The following is a 21,666-nucleotide window of genomic DNA, read 5'->3' on the forward strand; positions in this document are numbered from 1 at the left end:
ATAGTTGTACTGTAGGATTATCTTTACACATATAAACATGAATGAAAGTAAATATTGAATTCATTCTCCCACAATGCACCGCGCTGTTATTGTTTGGGCTCTCCCTGTCCAAGATGGCGGCTGCTGACTGCGTCCTCCACAGAACCCTGACCCGGTCCAGACCCGGTCCGAACAAGGTTTGATCAGTCCCGCAGTCTCTATCTATGTCTCTGTCTCTTTGTTTGTCTTCCTTCATCGGTCTTCTGTCCTGCAGGTGTCCTCTCCCGTCACCTGCAGGGACGTCCTGTATGTGTTGGACTTGCAGCGTTACAGCAGAGACCAGGGGTCCCCCGTCTACTTCCCCCAGGCCGTCCTCAACGGTGAGACACCGCAGACGGGACAACATTAAGATAGGACAGGAGACAAAACGAGACGAAACGGGACAATGAGACAGAACATGTCCCTTGACTCTGTCCATGTGATGTCTCCAGGAGACGACCTGTACGACATTACGCTGACCGATGGAGACTGCAGACTTCAGGTGACTCTGGATCCTGGTCTGAACCGGCTGGTGGACAGGAGCATCCTCCGACCCGGGGCGGCGGTACGTAACACCGCCTTCAGCCCCGCGATGACAGCCTCGGGACAGAGACACAGGTGAGCGAGGACAGGTGGGTTAGGACAGGTGTGAGAAGACAGGTGACCGAGGACAGACGGGTTAGGACAGGTGTGAGAAGACAGGTGGGCAGGGACAGATGAGTGAGGACAGGTCAGCGAGGACAGATGAGTGAGGACAGGTCAGCGAGGACAGGTGAGCGAGGACAGGTGGGTTAGGACAGGTGTGAGAAGACAGGTGACCGAGGACAGACGGGTTAGGACAGGTTTGTGAAGATAGGTGGGCAGGGACATTTGATTTAAGACAGATGGAAGAGGACAGGTGGGCAAGGACAGATGAGTGAGGACAGGTGAGCGAGGACCGCTGGGTTAGGACAGGTGTGTGAAGACAGATGGGCAGGGACATTTGATTTAAGACAGGTGGACGAGGACAGGTGGGCAAGGACAGATGAGTGAGGACAGGTGAGCGAGGACAGATGAGTGAGGACAGGTGAGCGAGGACCGCTGGGTTAGGACAGGTGAGCGAGGACCGCTGGGTTAGGACAGGTGTGTGAAGACACATGGGCAGGGACAATTGATTTAAGACAGGCGGACGAGGACAGGTGGGCAAGGACAGGTGAGTGAAGACAGGTGACCGAGGACAGGTGAGTGAGGACAGGTGGGCGAGGACATTTGATCTAAGACAGGTGGGCGAGGACAGGTGGGCGAGGACATTTGATCTAAGACAGGTGTGAGAAGACAGGTGGGCAGGGACATTGATTTAAGACAGGTGGACGAGGACAGGTGGGCAAGGACAGATGAGTGAGGACAGGTGAGCGAGGACCGATGGGTTAGGACAGGTGTGTGAAGACAGGTTACCGAGGACAGGTGAGTGAGGACAGGTGGGCGAGGACATTTGAGCTAAGACAGGTGGGCGAGGACATTTGAGCTAAGACAGGTGACCGAGGACAGGTGAGTGAGGACAGGTGGGCGAGGACATTTGATCTAAGACAGGTGGGCGAGGACATTTGATCTAAGACAGGTGGGCAAGGACAGATGAGTGAGGACAGGTGAGCGAGGACAGGTGGGCGAGGACATTTGAGCTAAGACAGGTGAGCGAGGACAGGTGAGCGAGGACAGATGGGTTAGGACAGGTGTGAGAAGACAGGTGACGAGGACAGGTGAGTGAGGACAGGTGGGCGAGGACATTTGAGCTAAGACAGGTGACCGAGGACAGGTGGGTTAGGACAGGGGTGAGAAGACAGATGGGCAGGGACATTTGATTTAAGACAGGCGGACGAGGACAGGTGGGCAAGGACACATGAGTGAGGACAGGTGAGTGAAGACAGGTGGGCGAGGACATTTGATCTAAGACAGGTGGGCGAGGACAGGTGAGTGAGGACAGGTGGGCGAGGACATTTGATCTAAGACAGGTGGGCGAGGACAGGTGAGTGAGGACAGGTGGGCGAGGACATTTGATCTAAGACAGGTGGGCGAGGACAGGTGGGTGAGGACATTTGATCTAAGACAGGTGGGCGAGGACATTTGATCTAAGACAGGTGAGACTGAACGTCTGCTTCTGCAGCTACCGGCTGGTGGGCATGGAGATTGTGGAGGACGTTCACGTGTGGACGTCTGATGTGGATGTGGACTCTTTGCCGTGGTTCGGATCGCCGTCCCCCGCAGGTGAGAGGACGTCCTCGTCTTCACATTTGTAGCTTTTGGTTGTGATGACGAGAGGAAGGTGTTTCCTTCGTCAGGTCGTCTGGTTCCTCTGAGAGCCAACAGGAGCGTCTTCCTTCCTCTGTGGAACAACGTGGACTACAGCGGGGAGCTGTGGAGGGAGGCTCCACCCACTGAAGCAGGAGTGGAGGACGAGGACGAGGAGGTGGAGGACGAGGACGAGGACGAGGAGGAAGGTAGACTTTCACTGTTCACATCTGACACATGGATGAATATTGACTTTTAAAATAAGCGCGTGTCGACAGGACGTCGTCCGGCCGTGACCGTGTCTGAGCTGCGGGACTCCTTCCTGTCTGGACGCCGGGGCGTTGCCACAGGCGTCGTCCAGCATCAGCTGATCGTACGCATCATCAACAAGTCGCACCTGATGTATTATGGGAGAACAGACCGCAACTGTGAGTGTCCATATAAGGTCAGTGAGGAGAGAGCTCACGTTAACTCTCTGGAACGTCCCAGCAGTGACGGTCCTCTGACACCCCTGGTGGGATCAGGTGTGTTCAGGGATATCCCAGATAGCCTATCCCTATTTAGTGGTGTTTCTCTGCAGAGTAGGTTGGTTTGTTGCTGTTGTTGGTGTTAGTTGCTTTGAGAGTTAGTAGTGTTGTATCAGATTGCATATTTTGTGGAGAATCATTGTAGATACAGAGAGAAATAGATCAATAGATAACACTAGACTGGTAGATAGACAATGGGTGCATCCGAATACCCATACTAACGTACTGTTCAGTAGGCGAGACGCAGTACGTCACAGTAGTAGTACGTCCGAATTCTTAGTAGACATCGACTAGTAGGTGAAAAATCCCCGGATGGCCTACTACCTCCACAGTGTACAACGGTAGCTCACTACGCTATCCCACAATTCAGCGGGAGCCCGCTAAGCGTAGAAGAAGATGAGACCGTTGTGACAGCTACAGCTACGACAACCCAAGTTTATAAATGTAAGTATATTAGGATAAATGTTGAGTTTAAAATGTTGGTTGTTTCAAAAATACTTCTCCGAGGTGGCTTTAAAATTTCGCGTCATATGTGTCGGCGTCACATGTAAACATCCGGGGTCAAAGGATAGGCAAGATGGCTGCCCAGTACGTCCCAATTGTAGCCTACTAATCGCTCGCATACATAAATAACGTACTGGATTGACGGTTGAGTAGAACGTTCTAACCGACGTTAGTTATATATTATTTTATCCACTTGAAACCACACAGTAGTCTAGAACTCTCACTCAGACTCTCATGTATAGTTTTGGTTCAGACGAATCACGTGTTTCACTGCTTCATCCAGAAACCCTGTCACTGGTTTGGTTGTCTCGGCTCTTCAGGAGAGATGAGATGAGTCTTAGAAGCAAATAATGACTGAGAGAGATTTGGTTTGACAGAGTTGTATTCAGTATCTCTAACACTACTAAACCATGATACCAAGAGCAAATGAAAATAGTTGATGTAAGAGCTGAAACATAAACATTAGTGTAAATTAGTGAAGGTTCATAGAGTGTATTAGTGACGTAAATCAATACGGTCCAATGACAGCAGAGCAATACAAAGAGGGTTAGTGGTACGTTGAGAAAACAACGGTCTTACGTTAGTGAAGCAAGGGTTCGATTCCCATTCATTGCTTTTTATGTATTTTATTTTTATATGTATATAATTTATTTATTATTAGCTTTAAACCACATGTCCATGTAATGTAGTCAAACAGGAATGTGCATGGCAAATCAAGTCCCATACAAGAACGAACCAGTAAGACACGTCTCCATTGTACTACATTGTATTGTCCACTAGATGTCCTACTAGAGCACTGTGTCACTGAAGCTTCCAGTGAAGAACCTTTTATTGAATCACGTGTCGAGGCTTTGATTGGCCATCACTACCTCCCACGATGAAGACCAGATAGTGAAAGGATCCGGTTTATGATTAGAAGAAGCACTGTAGCGTTCCCGCAGGTGGTGGTGAAACCAGACCACTGTGAAGATGATGCGTCTACTAGCGGCCTCTAGTATTAATATTTCTTTTTATGCAGATGACACACAACGCAGTCAAGTCATGACTTGATAACCTGGAACCTTTTACCTTTTAGATGGCGGTTGCAGGCGCTGTGTTAATGTTTAGATCTATGTCAGATTTCAGGCGTTTCGTGGACAGACAAGCTGTAAAATATGAGGCGGCACTTGAGAACGATCTGTCCTCGGTGGTTTATCTCCTGCTTCACGAGAGGACCCCTCAGTCTAAACGTATTGGTTGAACACATGAACGGAGCTCCAGTCTCTGCCATCTTAAAGTTATTGGTCATCCGTCAGGTTTCTCTGCTCTCAAAAATGTGAGAAATGTCCTTCAGGGTTGACTCTGATGAATTCAACTTGCACATTTGGTGGACACTGAAGCAGCGTATTTTAGTTTGTGCTTCAAACAGGTGGGTGTAAATGACGAGGACCTAAGACTGGCCCCTGAGGAACCCCAGACTTCACTGACTTCCTGTCTCTTCCTTCCTGTCCAGGCAGTGCTGGAGGTGTGCGACCGGACAGGAAGTGTGTGCGTGGTGTTGTGGAACAGCGTATGTCTCAGCTGGTACCGTTGTCTCAAACCTGGGGACGTCATCAGCCTAAGACGCTATCGAGTCAAACGGCGTTACCAGGCCGGGACACATGACGTAGGTACGATCGCGCTGATCAGAGTCTTTAGAGATGGAACCGTTTTAAAGTTTATTATATTTCAGTTTCTTGGGTTCTTAACCTAAAACGTTTGTGGTTACAGTTACTATTACTACTCTAGCTGCTCTAAATTATTTATGCTTCTGGTTTGATCCTTTACTACTTTCAGCTTTAGCTAACGCTTCTTCTAATGCTAGACATGGGGCGGGTTTCTCCGTCTCACCTGTAACACCTGTTTGTTTGTACACCAAAGATAGGTGTGTGACAGCAGAGGTATCACTCTGCTTCTGTTGCTGTGTCCAGAGATCAGTGTGAACAGCAGAAATCCAGCTGCACGGATGTCTGTTCTCCCAGAATCCTCTGTCTCACCTGAGTATGTCCCACCTGCTCCCACCTACAGGTTCCACAGCAGGTAGAAATGTTTGTCCTCACACAGATAGCAACACACACACACACACACACACACACACTCTAACTCTGTTTGTCAGTAAGGAGCTCGTGGACGGTCCTCGCGACGCCGTGTGCGACGTCATCGGCCTGCTGACGTTTTCAGGACGACCGGAGCGAATCAGGAGCAAGGGTGAGGGTTTCCATGGAGACGGCAGGACATGTTGCTAATAAACCTGTAACACCTTAGACTCTGCAGTGAAGCCATAGGTGGTAGAGCTCCACCTGGTGGCTGGAGGCTGCAGTATAGGTCATAAGCCCCGCCCCCTGCATTGTTCACGTCATATACATTTTAGGTAGTTAATACAATGCTGATGTGTGTTAAAAAAAAGAAAAAAAAAAGAATTACATAAATAAATAAGTGCAGTGTAAAAACCAGCATTTATTAGTTACTGGTGGAGGTAGAGCAGAGCGCTAACCAATCACCAGAGAGTCTAGACCAGGGGTGGGCAAACTTTTTGACTCGTGGGCCACAGTGGGTTCTAAAATTTAACAGAGGGGCCGTGCCAGGAGCAGATGGATGTAGTGTTTGTGTGAAGTAATATCAATGACATGTAAAGGCCATTGCATAAAAGGTTTTGGCCTTTAATAGGTAGTAAAGCATGGATATGCAAGGCTTTTTGAAAAAGAAATGCATTTATTAACAACAGTAAAAAAAAAAAAAAAAATCACAACAAAAAACTACTATCAAGCTTTGGCATCTGCCTACCTAACCATACACTTCTTCAACGCTTTGAGCTCTGAGTCTGTAAATTAGCCGTCAACCTCTCAGCAGTAGCCGCCCGTTCTTGCGTTGACAGCTTGCTAGCGTAGTTAGCATGCTTCGTAGCAAAGTGACGGCTGATATTGTATCTTTGAATACTGCGACCGTTTCTTGGCATATCAGACAAACAGCCGTTGATCGGACTTCAGTGAAAAAATATTTTGTTGTCCACTCCTTATTAAACACTCGGCACTCACTGTCCACCTTTCTTTTCTTCATTTACTCAGTAAATACACTCAGCAAAGACCAGTGCACATGGGGTGTGCCATCTACTGGGGAAACGCAGGCATTGCAGGGAAAATGCCAAATAAATAAGGTTTAATAATATTATTTAATATAATAAAGACAGGTTCGGCGGGCCAGATTAAAAAGCCCAACGGGCCGTAGTTTGCCCATGCCTGGTCTAGACGATCCAAACTCACAAGATGGCGCCGTCCGTATCCCCTGGAAACGTGCGTCAGTTTGACCAACGGGAGGAAGTCATGATTCATCTACATAAACGATCATGTGGTCTGGTCTACAGAGGGCAGAGGGGCGGGGCTTCTGCAGTACCGCTGGCTGCGTTTGGAGGACGGAGCGAGCGACCAGCCAGTCATGGTGAAGCTCTTCTCCACATCTCAACCTGAGACCCACCTGAAGCTCCACCCACGTGAGACACATTGACGTCCTCGTGAGTTTGTTGGTGTTGCCGTCGTGATGCTGAAGTTAATTTTCTCCCTCCAGTGTCTGTGGTGGTTTGTACCCGACTAAAGCTGATCAGATCTGCAGAGCAACGTCCCGCCTGCTTCTACCTGACCAACACCACGTACACACAGGTGTACTGCACAGGTAACTCTGAGACTGCATGTGGTCGACGCCCACGGCGCCTGGTCCTCAGACTGTTTCTGGTTGATTGACAGGACTGGGCCACCACTCACAGATGAGCTACCGTAAGCTCCCGCCAGTGCGACAGTTCCTCTGCTGGCTGAGGAACCAGGACGACGGAGCGGTGCTGAGCCGGGCTCTGATTGGAGGATTCTTCATCTTCCCGCCCCCTCCCGTCTCCTTGGAAACATACATGAAGGACAGGAGAGGTTAGTCATGCTGCGGCTGATTCATTGGTCTGCACACAGTAGGACAGAAATGTCCTCCTATGTTATTACGTCTAAGTGAAGCTAAGCTAACTGCTCCACCAACCAGAGGGCTCCTACCACGGTTACTTCCTGGTAGCTAACAGGACGATGGTTAACGGTGTGCGTTGGGACAAACTGGAAGTAAATCCTGAGAAATGTCTCCAGTGGACTCGTCTGTGAGCGACCAGTCCAACGCTGCCACTGTCACTAGAAATACCAACACATGACCCACCATGAAAGAAAACAACATCATACTGAATATGCTAAATGTTCCAGTAACGATGGCTACCTAGACTGAGTAGGAGCTTCTCTGTGGCTAAGCTAAGTAGCGCCAACAGGTTAGTGCTAGCCTACAAACCCAGATACACGTCAGGAACACATGTTAGCTTGTTTGTTGAGCTGATGATATCCTGATCCAGAAAGGGTAGCGCTAGCATGTAGCATGTATGCTGGCAAGCTAATCTTAGCTAACATGCTAACGAGCTTTAATGTTAGCTGAGGCTACAGCTGTTAAACGTCTTTCTATGGGAACGGAGCCTGAACCAATCATGACCATTGTCTGTGTAACCTAGCAACAGAAACATGGGGGGCGGGGCCTAATAAAGGCGTCGGGTTTCTTCTCTTTATTGGAGACAAACCTTTGAAGACGAGACATCATCGTCACCCGCCGCTCATTTTTCTTTACTTTGCGCTGATTCCACAGGCGAGCCGGGTTTCCTGCGAGGGGCGGAGCTTCAGAGGGAGCTGGAGAGCCTCTGTTACCGGGAGCGACGCACCTTCTGTATACAGGCAACCGTTACCATGGTTACATACAGCCGCAGAGGAGAGGTGTCTGCATCTTTATTATACTGTTGATTATGTGTTCGAAGAGGAACCAGTCATGTGACCAGTCCCGTCTCCTTCAGGAGGACCGCCCTCTGTTTTGGATGGACCGAGCATCATCTCTCTCCCCTTCCTCTTCCTCCTCCCCCCCTTGCCCCTTTCACTCAACCCCTCGCCCATCTCCCTCCTCCCCCTCTCTCTCCCCTCTCCCCTCCACCCCGTCATCGCTCAGACACTCCCCGTCCTCCTCCTTCTCGCCGTCCTCCTCTGTCAGGAAGTCGAGGAAGAGGAAGCGGCTGCAGACAGAAGCCTCCGAGAAAAGGTCAGTGTTGAGGCTGAAACAAGGAAATAAAAATATAAAACGTTGTCCCTTTAAACGAGACGCCTCCTCTGCCTCCAGACGTCCTTGGCTCACGCTGCAGCCAGAACACCACAACAGGACAGGTGAGATCTGCAACTACATCTCCCATCAGCCCCCGGGAGGAGTTTAATAGAGCTCTGTCTGCAGTGATTCTTTTCAACGCCTCCATGGAGTTTGTTGAGGACGCTGACGACGGCGACGATGATGATGATGATGATGAAGCCTCGTCCTTCATCACCGCCCCCCTCCTGCCCACTTTCCCGCCTGTTGCCATGGAGACTTTACCGATGCGCTACAGCCACGCCCACAGGGAGGAGCAGGCGGTCGCCGTGGCGATGGGAGGAAAGATGACACCCGGGAAGTTTGAGTTGGCCCTGGACGATTACTACACACTGAGACTGAGAGGTACACACACATGAACACACACACATTAACACACACACACACATTAACACACACTCTGCTTTCCTTTAGCTCTGTCAGACGGTGTGACGGTCAATGTCGTCTTCCTCCCCCACTCCTCCTCTGCTTCCCCCTCTCCTCTCCTCCTCCCCCACTCTAACACCTGGACCTCCATCCTATCACACGGAGCCTTCTCCTCACACACGCCTCCACCCTCACCAGGTCAGTACAACCACAGCTTTGTGGTCCTCATAATTCAGAATGTCCTTATACATAGAAATGTCCTCATAGTTTAGAATGTCCTTATACATAGAAATGTCCTCATAATTCAGAATGTCCTCATAATATAGGAATGTCCTCACAATTCAGAATGTCCTCATAATTCAGAATGTCCTCATAATTTAGAATGTCCTCATAATTCAGAATGTCCTTATACATAGAAATGTCCTCATAATTCAGAATGTCCTTATACATAGAAATGTCCTCATAATTCAGAATGTCCTCATAATATAGGAATGTCCTCACAATTCAGAATGTCCTCATAATGTACAAATGTCCTAATAATTCAGAATGTCCTTATACATAGAAATGTCCTCATAATTCAGAATGTCCTTATACATAGAAATGTCCTCATAATTCAGAATGTCCTCATAATATAGGAATGTCCTCACAATTCAGAATGTCCTCATAATTCAGAATGTCCTCATAATATACAAATGTCCTCACAATTCAGAATGTCCTCATAATATACAAATGTCCTCATAATTCATAATGTCCTCATAATATACAAATGTCCTCATAATTCATAATGTCCTCATAATTCATGTCCTCATAATTCAACAATTGTTGAAGAGAGCTCAGGAAGATCTACTGGAGAGAAGGATTCCAGATGTTGATAAGGTCTTCCAGAAGTTTCTAATGTCACTGTACTTACATGTTTGACAGCTGGAGGAAGGATGCCTTGAATGTTTTCTCTAATGCCAACAATTTAATTAGTAAAGAAGCTGATGAAGTCATTACTACTGAGGACTAAAGGAATAGATGGCTCAACAGAGCTGTGGCTCTTTGTCAGCCTGGCTACAGAGCTGGAAAGAAATCTGGGCTTGTTCTTGTTTTCTTCTATTAATGATGAATAATATGCTGTTCTAATACTACTGAGAGCTTTTTAGAAGTTGTTAAACTATCTTTCCAGGCTATGTGAGCTTCTGGTGTGTAACAGTACTGTCTACGTAGATGAGTACTAGCAGAGAAGATGTACAGCCCATAGTAAAAGTATTCAGGTACAGAATGATCCCTTTCAGAGTGTTCAGTTATTCCAAACAATGATTAGTTTGATCAAACGTCAGCTACTTTTTTTACTTGGTCCTGAAAACACAGCATGTTTGTTTCAGATCCACCAACACCTGGATATGTATTTTAGAGATTTTAATTTGACACTTGTGACTGTGACCTGTTTTCAGCTGTGACATAAAAGAACTTACACAATGTGTCAGGCTCAATATGCAAATCTAAAGAATGGAGCTTAAACATACTAATGACAGTATACAGCATGTACCTGAGGCGCCTCACCCTGCATCTGTGGTGGAATGTAACCTAACTACAACTTCTCTGGTTCAAGGCTTCATCACTCATGTGACTGTTGACATTTAAAGCATCTGCAGCTCTGATATAACTCTGTAAAAGCTGTAAATGAAAGGAGCATCTATGATCTCTAATCCATATCTATGATATTGTCCATATGAACAATGGGTTGAACGATGGAACGTGGAGGGTGCAGCTTTCACTGATGAACCTTTTTGATTTAGCTGTTTCCAACAGTGATGCAGATCTCTGAGTGTCTTTCAGACTGTTGTTGGCTTTAAATAATGTCTGCATGGGTTATAAACAAAGCTTTTTAAGTGTTATTGATACATTCAGGTCAGTGTCAGGGTTAGGGTTAGGCACTTTGTGTTGACATGGTCACACCTTTAACAGTAATATGTTATTACCTTGTACAACACATTAAAGAGGTCACGTGAAAAATGTAAAGATATTCAGACAAGCAAACAACCGATCCTTGATAAAGATATATCCCCACATATGGAAAATCTTTGACTATTGTAAAACATGAAGATAGTCAAACATCTCAAAGTGTAAAAGTGACTTGAAACTTGACAAAACATTCAACTTGGCTGCAGAGCAGCAGACTGGAGCACTGAGATATGGACAAAGCTAAAGGCACAGTATGTCCTCATGAAGAATGGATGAATCTGAGTATGTGAAGGTAGATATTAAAGAATGGATGAATCTGAGTATGTGAAGGTAGATATTAAAGAATGGATGAATCTGAATATGTGAAGGTAGATATTAAAGAATGGATGAATCTGAATATGTGAAGGTAGATATTAAAGAATGGATGAATCTGAATGTGTGAAGGTAGATATTAAAGAATGGATGAATCTGAATATGTGAAGGTAGATATTAAAGAATGGATGAATCTGAATGTGTGAAGGTAGATATTAAAGAATGGATGAATCTGAGTGTGTGAAGGTAGATATTAAAGAATGGATGAATCTGAGTGTGTGAAGGTAGATATTAAAGAATGGATGAATCTGAGTATGTGAAGGTAGATATTAAAGAATGCATGAATCTGAATGTGTGAAGGTAGATATTAAAGAATGGATGAATCTGAATGTGTGAAGGTAGATATTAAAGAATGGATGAATCTGAGTATGTGAAGGTAGATATTAAAGAATGGATGAATCTGAGTATGTGAAGGTAGATATTAAAGAATGGATGAATCTGAGTGTGTGAAGGTAGATATGAGTGTGACCCTGGATCAGAAACTGAGGTGGAAATCATGTATTCTAAACTAATAACCTCTGTGTGTTTGAAACGTCCCCACTTGTGTGTCATATCTACATTAAACTCTGCTTAAAGATTAATTTATAAGATGCAGCAACACTTCAGCTTTGTCAATTCTAACAATAATATCTGGTGGGTCACTTGGGGGCTGGAGTCTATCCCAGCTGTGATTGGGTGAGAGGCGGGGTCCACCCTGGACAGGTCTCCAGTCTATCCCAGGACTGATGTATAGATATGTGATGGATGATGATTGATGTATAGATATGTGATGGATGATTGACATCATGGATGGATGATGGATGATGACTGATGGACAGATGATGAATGGATGATGGATCCAGGAACAACAGATTTGTGAAGCTTGTCGTCATTTCCAAACATTTTCTTTTCCTAATTGCGTCTCATAGGTGTACAGCAACACCTTCGTTGTCTGGCTCTGCTCAGTTGATGGTTTAGATCACAGGTGTCAAACATACGGCCCACGGCCCAAAAGCGGCCCGCCAGAGGGTCTAATCTGGCCACCGAGATGAATTTTGTGAAGTGCAAAAATTTCACTGAAGTCATTAAGTGTAATTTTTCCAATAAAAGAAACCGCTATTCCTATTATTGAGAGTTGTGGACATAACACAACACTGAGGCCTAGGACTATACAGAAATTGCACTTCTCTTTTTTTAAGAAATGTCCAGTTGTTCATTACATGTTTCGTAGTAGAGCGGCTCATTAAGTATAAACACTTTCATAATGTACTTCTTCGCACTTAAACAAAGGGAAACATTTGTCGTTATTTATAGGTTAATACTATTGTGTAACTGATCCGGCCCCCTTGAGATCAAATTGAGGCTGTGTGTGGCCCCTGAACTAAAATGAGTTTGACACCCCTGGTTTAGATGCTGTAATTGTTGAAGAGAGCTCAGGAAGATCTACTGGAGAGAAGGATTCCAGATGTTGATTAGGTCTTCCAGAAGTTTCTAATGTTACATGTTTGACAGCTGGAGGAAGGATGCCTTGAATGTTTTCTCTAATGCCAACAATTTAATTAGTAAAGAAGCTGATGAAGTCATTACTACTGAGGGCTAAAGGAATAGATGGCTCAACAGAGCTGTGGCTCTTTGTCAGCCTGGCTACAGAGCTGAAAAGAAATCTGGGCTTGTTCTTGTTTTCTTCTATTAATGATGAATAATATGCTGTTCTAATACTACTGAGAGCTTTTTTATAAGTTGTTAAACTATCTTTCCAGGCTATGTGAGCTTCTGGTATGTAACAGTACTGTCTACGTAGATGAGTACTAGCAGAGAAGATGTACAGCCCATAGTAAAAGTATTCAGGTACAGAATGATCCCTTTCAGAGTGTTCAGTTATTCCAAACAATGATTAGTTTGATCAAACGTCAGCTACTTTTTCTACTTGGTCCTGAAAACACAGCATGTTTGTTTCAGATTCACCAACACCTGGATATGTATTTTAGAGATTTTAATTTGACACTTGTGACTGTGACCTGTTTTCAGCTGTGACATAAAAGAACTTACACAATGTGTCAGGCTCAATATGCAAATCTAAAGAATGGAGCTTAAACATACTAATGACAGTATACAGCATGTACCTGAGGCGCCTCACCCTGCATCTGTGGTGGAATGTAACCTAACTACAACTTCTCTGGTTCAAGGCTTCATCACTCATGTGACTGTTGACATTTAAAGCATCTGCAGCTCTGATATAACTCTGTAAAAGCTGTAAATGAAAGGAGCATCTATGATCTCTAATCCATATCTATGATATTGTCCATATGAACAATGGGTTGAACGATGGAACGTGGAGGGTGCAGCTTTCACTGATGAACCTTTTTGATTTAGCTGTTTCCAACAGTGATGCAGATCTCTGAGTGTCTTTCAGACTGTTGTTGGCTTTAAATAATGTCTGCATGGGTTATAAACAAAGCTTTTTAAGTGTTATTGATACATTCAGGTCAGTGTCAGGGTTAGGGTTAGGCACTTTGTGTTGACATGGTCACACCTTTAACAGTAATATGTTATTACCTTGTACAACACATTAAAGAGGTCACGTGAAAAATGTAAAGATATTCAGACAAGCAAACAACTGATCCTTGATAAAGATATATCCCCACATATGGAAAATCTTTGACTATTGTAAAACATGAAGATAGTCAAACATCTCAAAGTGTAAAAGTGACTTGAAACTTGACAAAACATTCAACTTGGCTGCAGAGCAGCAGACTGGAGCACTGAGATATGGACAAAGCTAAAGGCACAGTATGTCCTCATGAAGAATGGATGAATCTGAGTATGTGAAGGTAGATATTAAAGAATGGATGAATCTGAGTATGTGAAGGTAGATATTAAAGAATGGATGAATCTGAGTGTGTGAAGGTAGATATTAAAGAATGGATGAATCTGAGTATGTGAAGGTAGATATTAAAGAATGGATGAATCTGAATATGTGAAGGTAGATATTAAAGAATGGATGAATCTGAGTGTGTGAAGGTAGATATTAAAGAATGGATGAATCTGAGTGTGTGAAGGTAGATATTAAAGAATGGATGAATCTGAGTGTGTGAAGGTAGATATTAAAGAATGGATGAATCTGAATGTGTGAAGGTAGATATTAAAGAATGGATGAATCTGAGTGTGTGAAGGTAGATATTAAAGAATGGATGAATCTGAGTGTGTGAAGGTAGATATTAAAGAATGGATGAATCTGAGTGTGTGAAGGTAGATATTAAAGAATGGATGAATCTGAGTATGTGAAGGTAGATATTAAAGAATGGATGAATCTGAGTGTGTGAAGGTAGATATGAGTGTGACCCTGGATCAGAAACTGAGCTGGAAATCATGTATTCTAAACTAATAACCTCTGTGTGTTTGAAACGTCCCCACTTGTGTGTCATATCTACATTAAACTCTGCTTAAAGATTAATTTATAAGATGCAGCAACATTTCAGCTTTGTCAATTCTAACAATAATATCTGGTGGGTCACTTGGGGGCTGGAGTCTATCCCAGCTGTGATTGGGTGAGAGGCGGGGTCCACCCTGGACAGGTCTCCAGTCTATCCCAGGACTGATGTATAGATATGTGATGGATGATGATTGATGTATAGATATGTGATGGATGATTGACATCATGGATGGATAATGGATGATGACTGATGGACAGATGATGAATGGATGATGGATCCAGGAACAACAGATTTGGGAAGCTTGTCGTCATTGCCAAACATTTTCTTTTCCTAATTGCGTCTCATAGGTGTACAGCAACACCTTCGTTGTCTGGCTCTGCTCAGTTGATGGTTTAGATCACAGGTGTCAAACATACGGCCCACGGCCCAAACGCGGCCCGCCAAAGGGTCTAATCTGGCCACCCAGATGAATTTTGTGAAGTGCAAAAATTACACTGAAGACATTAAGTGTAATTTTTCCAATAAAAGAAACCGCTATTCCTGTTATTGAGAGTTGTGGACATAACACAACACTGAGGCCTAGGACTATACAGAAATTGCACTTCTCTTTTTTTAAGAGATTGATACTGCACTATAGACTGTGTATACAGATGGACAGGGGAACAGCTCCTCTACAGTGAAGCCAGAAATGTCCTCATAATTCAGAATGTCCTCACAATTCAGAATGTCCTCATAATATAGAAATGTCCTCACAATTCAGAATGTCCTCATAATATAGAAATGTCCTCACAATTCAGAATGTCCTCATAATATGCAAATGTCCTCACAATTCGGAATGTCCTCATAATATAGAAATGTCCTCATAATTTAGAATGTCCTTATAATATAGAAATGTCCTCATAATTCAGAATGTCCTTATAATATAGAAATGTCCTCATAATTCAGAACGTCCTCATAATATAGAAATGTCTTCATAATTCAGAAAGTCCTCATAATATAGAAATGTCCTCATAGTTTAGAATGTCCTTATAATATAGAAATGTCCTCATAATTCAGAATGTCCTTATAATATAGAAATGTCCTCATAATTCAGAATGTCCTCACAATTCAGAATGTCCTCATAATATAGAAATGTCCTCACAATTCAGAATGTCCTCACAATTCAGAATGTCCTCATAATATAGAAATGTCCTCACAATTCAGAATGTCCTCATAATATGCAAATGTCCTCACAATTCGGAATGTCCTCATAATATAGAAATGTCCTCATAATTCAGAATGTCCTCATAATATAGAAATGTCCTCATAATTTAGAATGTCCTTATAATATAGAAATGTCCTCATAATTCAGAATGTCCTTATAATATAGAAATGTCCTCATAATTCAGAACGTCCTCATAATATAGAAATGTCTTCATAATTCAGTAAGTCCTCATAATATAGAAATGTCCTCATAGTTTAGAATGTCCTTATAATATAGAAATGTCCTCATAATTCAGAATGTCCTTATAATATAGAAATGTCCTCATAATTCAGAATGTCCTCATAATATAGAAATGTCCTCACAATTCAGAATGTCCTCACAATTCAGAATGTCCTCATAATATAGAAATGTCCTCACAATTCAGAATGTCCTCATAATATACAAATGTCCTCATAATTCAGAATGTCCTTATAATGTAGAAATGTCCTCATAAAGCGGGAACATAACAGAAATGGAACTGGTCCCAATAAAAGTCCCCCCTCCCACGAAGAATGATGATGATGAAGGTTCATTTGTCTTCCTTCCTGTCTCCATCAGCTGACCTCATCGCCATGGCGGCTCAGCTGACCAACCAGAGGCTGGTGTGCATCCTGGAGGCGTGTCATATGGGCGGAGCCACAACAGAGCTGGTCCTCAGCCGAGCGTTCCAGCTGACTGTCGTCTGATAGATTCACGGAGTACTACTACAACTGGACAGTATTTATGAGTATCTGAACTTTATAGTATTTACTAAGTACTGTGATGTGGCAGGACTGACTGTGATGGACCAGTCAGAAGTGGACCAGGTCTTAGTTGGGAGCCATTTTGTTTCTTCCTGTTCACGTGAATGGCGCCCCCTCTGGTGGAGGTGGACGGTCAGTTTCTTAATGTTGTTTCCCCAGAGCCTCATGTTTTTATTAGAACTTGACATTTCCTCCATTAAGCTAGCTGCCTGTTAGTTTACTAACTGTATCATATAAGTGTTCCCTGTTCTTCACATCTTCACTAGGACTACAAGTTCAGGCTGAATCCTTTAGAACATTTCTGTTTTGAACCAAATGTCTTCTAACTTTTCTGACCTTTGAAGAGAAATGTTCAATAAATTCTGTTTAGTGTTTTGTCTATAGCAGCTGATAATGAACACATGAAATAACTCAACTGTGATTTAACCTGGAGCGATTTAAAGAAGGAACACGTCACGTCTCAAGTTTTTATTTGGAAGAAATTACAACGTAGAGCGCCTCCTGTCTTTAACTGGACATCACCACGGTGCCAGGAGGACAGCCGGAGACAGCTCCATGATCTGAGGACGTGGTGCGTTCGGGTGCGTTCAGGTGCGTTCAGGTGCGCTGGCTGTGTTTCTGGCAGATGAAGCGCAGCCTGGTGGAGCAGTGCAGGTCGTTGAGACGTCCATCACTGTGAATGTGAGCGCAGTCCTCGTCTCCAGCACCGAGACCGTGACCCGTCCAGCTGTCTGGTTGTCCTGGTTTCCAGCGCCTGGAGACAAACTCAAGGTTAGCGTTGATGTTCTCTGGAGAACGCTTTCATTTCATCTCGTCCCCAAGTCCAGGTTGTGTCTCGAAATGTTTGATTCTAAATAAAACTGAACTGAACATGAACATGAACAGGTAATGTCCTCACCGTCCAAAAATTTCCCAGAGTGACAACAAATCATTGTCTCTAAAAATGTCTCTAAAATGTCTCTGTGGTTCAAACCAGAGTTGTCCTCGTGGTACCAGCATAGACCAGTCACTGGTCTGTGGAGACAGAGACAGATGTCTCACCTCCGGTTCATGACGTATGGCGTCTGGTTGACCCACTCCCACTTCCCCGTCCTCTCGTCAGTCAGCCCCACCCAGAAGAAGGTCCCCGTGGCTCGTTGGATCACAAAGTTCTGGTCCACAGAGATGGAGACAGTTAAAGAGACGGACAGAGAGACAGACAGTTGAAGAGACAGACTGAGACAGAGACAGACAGAGAGACAGGCTGTCTCACCCACTCCTCGTCAGTGATGATGATGACCAGGTGAGACTCGTGTCCATTGCACCAGTCTCTGGCTTCGTACCAGGACGAAGACGTTGTGCTGAAGAAATAACAGCTGGAACGAAACATGTCCCAACCCAGAGGACAGCAGCCATCTACTGTGGTGTCTGAGATGGACAGACAGAGACAGACAGCTTCACAGTTATCAAACTTCTGTCTTCCACTAGTTCTGAGAGCTTTGGAAATTCTGTAATAAATGGGGACATTTTGAAAGTGGAGGACATGCCAGGGTATCCTGGACGGTGTTTCAGAGGTGAACAATCAGGGCATGTTAGAGGACTAATGTCAGACATGTTGACGTGTTAGAGGACAAGCTTCGGACATGTTGGACTGGTCGGTGTTTACCATTCTTTATGATCCGTTCCACTGAACATTTCAAAGCCTCCACCGTCCGACTGATGGAGTCCAGAGCTGAGAGCTGCTTCAGAGCCTCCGACACTGAGAGGACACAGAACGAGACATGTCCTCAGACCTGTCCTCACATCTGTCCTTAGACCTGTACTGAACAGGAAGTGGTTCTCACCTGAGGTCAGCTGGTCTTTGTTGCTCTCCACAGCAAACTTGAGCCGCTGAACTTCTTTAGCTGCATCTGGAGGAAGAGGACATGTTGTCATCCAGGTGACATCCAGGTGACACCCGGGTGACATCAAGATGACATCCAGGTGACATCCAGGTGTCATCCGGGTGACATCCGGGTGACATCCAGGTGTCATCCAGGTGTCATCCATGTGACATCCAGGTGACATCCGGGTGTCATCCGGGTGACATCCGGGTGTCATCCGGGTGTCATCCAGGTGACATCCAGGTGTCATCCAGGTGACATCAAGATGACATCCAGGTGTCATCAAGATGACATCCGGGTGACATCCAGGTGACATCCGGGTGACATCAAGATGACATCCAGGTGACATCCAGGTGACATCCAGGTGACATCAAGATGTCATCCAGGTGACATCCAGGTGACATCCAGGTGTCATCCAGGTGACATCCAGGTGTCATCCAGGTGACATCCAGGTGACATGAAGATGTCATCAAGGTGACATCCAGGTGTCATCCGGGTGTCATCCAGGTGACATCCAGGTGTCATCCAGGTGACATCAAGATGACATCCAGGTGTCATCAAGATGACATCCGGGTGACATCCAGGTGACATCCGGGTGACATCAAGATGACATCCAGGTGACATCCAGGTGACATCCAGGTGACATCCAGGTGTCATCCAGGTGACATCCAGGTGTCATCCAGGTGACATCCAGGTGACATCCAGGTGACATGAAGATGTCATCCAGGTGACATCCAGGTGACATCCAGGTGTCATCCAGGTGACATCCAGGTGACATCCAGGTGACACCCAGGTGTCATCCAGGTGACATCAAGATGTCATCCAGGTGTCATCCGGGTGACATCCAGGTGACATCAAGATGTCATTCGGGTGTCATCCAGGTGACATCCGGGTGTCATCCGGGTGTCATCCGGGTGTCATCCAGGTGACAGCCGGGTGTCATCCGGGTGACATCCGGGTGACATCCATGTGACATCAAGATGACATCCAGGTGACATCCAGGTGACATCAAGATGTCATCCAGGTGACATCAAGATGTCATCCAGGTGTCATCCGGGTGACATCCAGGTGACATCAAGATGTCATCCGGGTGACATCCAGGTGACATCAAGATGTCATCCGGGTGACATCCAGGTGACATGAAGATGTCATTCGGGTGTCATCCAGGTGACATCCGGGTGACATCCGGGTGTCATCCGGGTGTCATCCGGGTGTCATCCAGGTGACATCCAGGTGACATCCAGGTGACATGAAGATGTCATTCGGGTGTCATCCAGGTGACATCCGGGTGTCATCCAGGTGACAGCCAGGTGTCATCAAGGTGTCATCAAGGTGACATCCGGGTGACATCCATGTGACATCCAGGTGTCATCCATGTGACATCCATGTGACATCCAGGTGTTACCTTTAGTGTTCTTCTGGGTGGTGATGAGTGATTCTGTCATGTTGGACACTCTTGTCTCCAGGGACCAGAGCCGGTTCCATGTCTTGGTGTCTTGACGCAGAACAAACAAACACAAACGGTGACCGAGTGTTTTTAAGAATCATCAGAAACATTTAAAGTCTGTGTGAACTCACTGCTGGCTCCCAGAGCTATGATCAGAACCAGGACGACTGTAGCCGTCAGAGCAGGAAACAACCAGCGTCTGTACCTGGACACACCTGAGAAAGAGACAGGACGAGGCTCTGACAGACAGACAGGTGAGAGACAGAGAGAACGTTAGAGACAGGTTAGAGACAGACAGGTTAGAGACAGAACGTTAGAGACAGGTTAGAGACAGATGGGAGATAGACAGGTTAGAGACAGAACGTTAGAGACAGGTTAGAGACAGATGGGAGATAGACAGGTTAGAGACAGAACGTTAGAGACAGGTTAGAGACAGGTGGGAGATAGACAGGTTAGAGACAGAACGTTAGAGACAGGTTAGAGACAGGTGGGAGATAGACAGGTTAGAGACAGAACGTTAGAGACAGGTTAGAGACAGATGGGAGATAGACAGGTTAGAGACAGAACGTTAAAGACAGGTTAGAGACAGATGGGAGACAGACAGGTTAGAGACAGAAGATTAGAGACAGACACATTAGAGACAGAGATTAGAGACAGACACGTTAGAGACAGAATGTTAGAGACAGACACGTTAGAGACAGGTTAGAGACAGACACGTTAGAGACAGGTTAGAGATAGACAGGTGAGAGACAGAACGTTAGAGACAGGTTAGAGACAGATGGGAGATAGACAGGTTAGAGACAGAACGTTAGAGACAGAACGTTAGAGACAGGTTAGAGACAGATGGGAGATAGACAGGTTAGAGACAGAACGTTAGAGACAGGTGAGAGATAGACAGGTGAGAGACAGAACGTTAGAGACAGGTTAGAGACAGATGGGAGATAGACAGGTTAGAGACAGAACGTTAGAGACAGGTTAGAGACAGGTGAGAGATAGACAGGTGAGAGACAGAACGTTAGAGACAGATGGGAGATAGACAGGTGAGAGACAGAACGTTAGAGACAGGTTAGAGACAGGTGGGAGATAGAAAGGTGAGAGACAGAACGTTAGAGACAGGTGGGAGATAGACAGGTGAGAGACAGAACGTTAGAGACAGGTTAGAGACAGATGGGAGACAGACAGGTTAGAGACAGAATGTTAGAGACAGAGATTAGAGACAGGTTAGAGACAGACACATTAGAGACAGAGATTAGAGACGGACACGTTAGAGACAGAATGTTAGAGACAGATGCGTTAGAGGCAGGTGAGAGACAGACAGGTTAGAGACAGACACGTTAGAGGCAGGTTAGAGACAGACACGTTAGAGGCAGGTTAGAGACAGACAGGTTACAGACAGCTTAGAGACAGACAGGTTAGAGACAGAGATTAGAGACAAGTGAGAGACAGACAGGTTGGAGACAGACACGTTAGAAACAGAGGTTAGAGACAGACAGGTTAGAGAAAGGTGAGCGACAGACAGGTTAGAGACAGACACGTTAGAGACAGGTTAGAGACAGACATGTTAGAGACAGGTTAGAGACAGATGGGTTAGAGACAGACAGGTTAGAGACAGAGAGAACATTAGAGACAGACAGACAGGTGAGAGACAGACAGACAGTTGGACAGACAGGCGAGAGACAGACAGGTACCTTTGTTCCAGAAGGAGCTGCTGTCTTCCTCAACGTCGTCATGGTATTCAGTTGTCATGG

General features: G+C 45.3%; 2 protein-coding genes across 2 annotated transcripts; one reads left to right on the forward strand and one right to left on the reverse strand.

The window, feature by feature from the left end:
* The first annotated feature begins 103 nt into the window (after positions 1-103).
* LOC311490373 (RPA-related protein RADX) lies at positions 104-17,162 on the forward strand. The gene is made up of 18 exons (XM_084547819.1): positions 104-176; positions 254-359; positions 471-636; positions 2,159-2,259; positions 2,334-2,492; positions 2,562-2,728; positions 4,807-4,963; positions 5,264-5,372; positions 5,449-5,540; positions 6,694-6,819; positions 6,894-6,998; positions 7,070-7,243; positions 7,986-8,110; positions 8,188-8,426; positions 8,505-8,548; positions 8,613-8,870; positions 8,940-9,089; positions 16,425-17,162. Exons 1-18 carry the CDS (start codon positions 114-116, stop codon positions 16,550-16,552), a joined length of 2,469 nt encoding a protein of 822 aa, XP_084403945.1. The 5' UTR covers positions 104-113; the 3' UTR covers positions 16,553-17,162.
* Positions 17,163-17,206: 44 nt separating this feature from the next.
* Positions 17,207-21,664, reverse strand: LOC311492995 (C-type lectin domain family 10 member A-like; the record flags this gene model as incomplete). Its single annotated transcript, XM_084551470.1, has 8 exons — positions 17,207-17,363; positions 17,651-17,760; positions 17,862-18,170; positions 18,232-18,347; positions 18,433-18,498; positions 19,877-19,966; positions 20,050-20,157; positions 21,607-21,664. 8 exons carry the CDS (start codon positions 21,662-21,664, stop codon positions 17,207-17,209), a joined length of 1,014 nt encoding a protein of 337 aa, XP_084407596.1.
* Between the last annotated feature and the right edge of the window lie 2 nt (positions 21,665-21,666).

Source organism: Chelon labrosus (assembly GCF_963514085.1).
Source record: "Chelon labrosus genome assembly, chromosome: 1".
Classification (NCBI taxonomy): Eukaryota; Metazoa; Chordata; class Actinopteri; order Mugiliformes; family Mugilidae; genus Chelon; species Chelon labrosus.

Coding starts and splice junctions, on each gene's coding strand:
- LOC311490373 (XM_084547819.1), top strand. CDS start 114: ATGGCGGCTGCTGACTGCGTCCTCCACAGAACCCTGACCCGGTCCAGA. Junction 360..470: donor CCCCCAGGCCGTCCTCAACG/GTGAGACACCGC, acceptor TGATGTCTCCAG/GAGACGACCTGTACGACATT. Junction 8,111..8,187: donor CATACAGCCGCAGAGGAGAG/GTGTCTGCATCT, acceptor CGTCTCCTTCAG/GAGGACCGCCCTCTGTTTTG.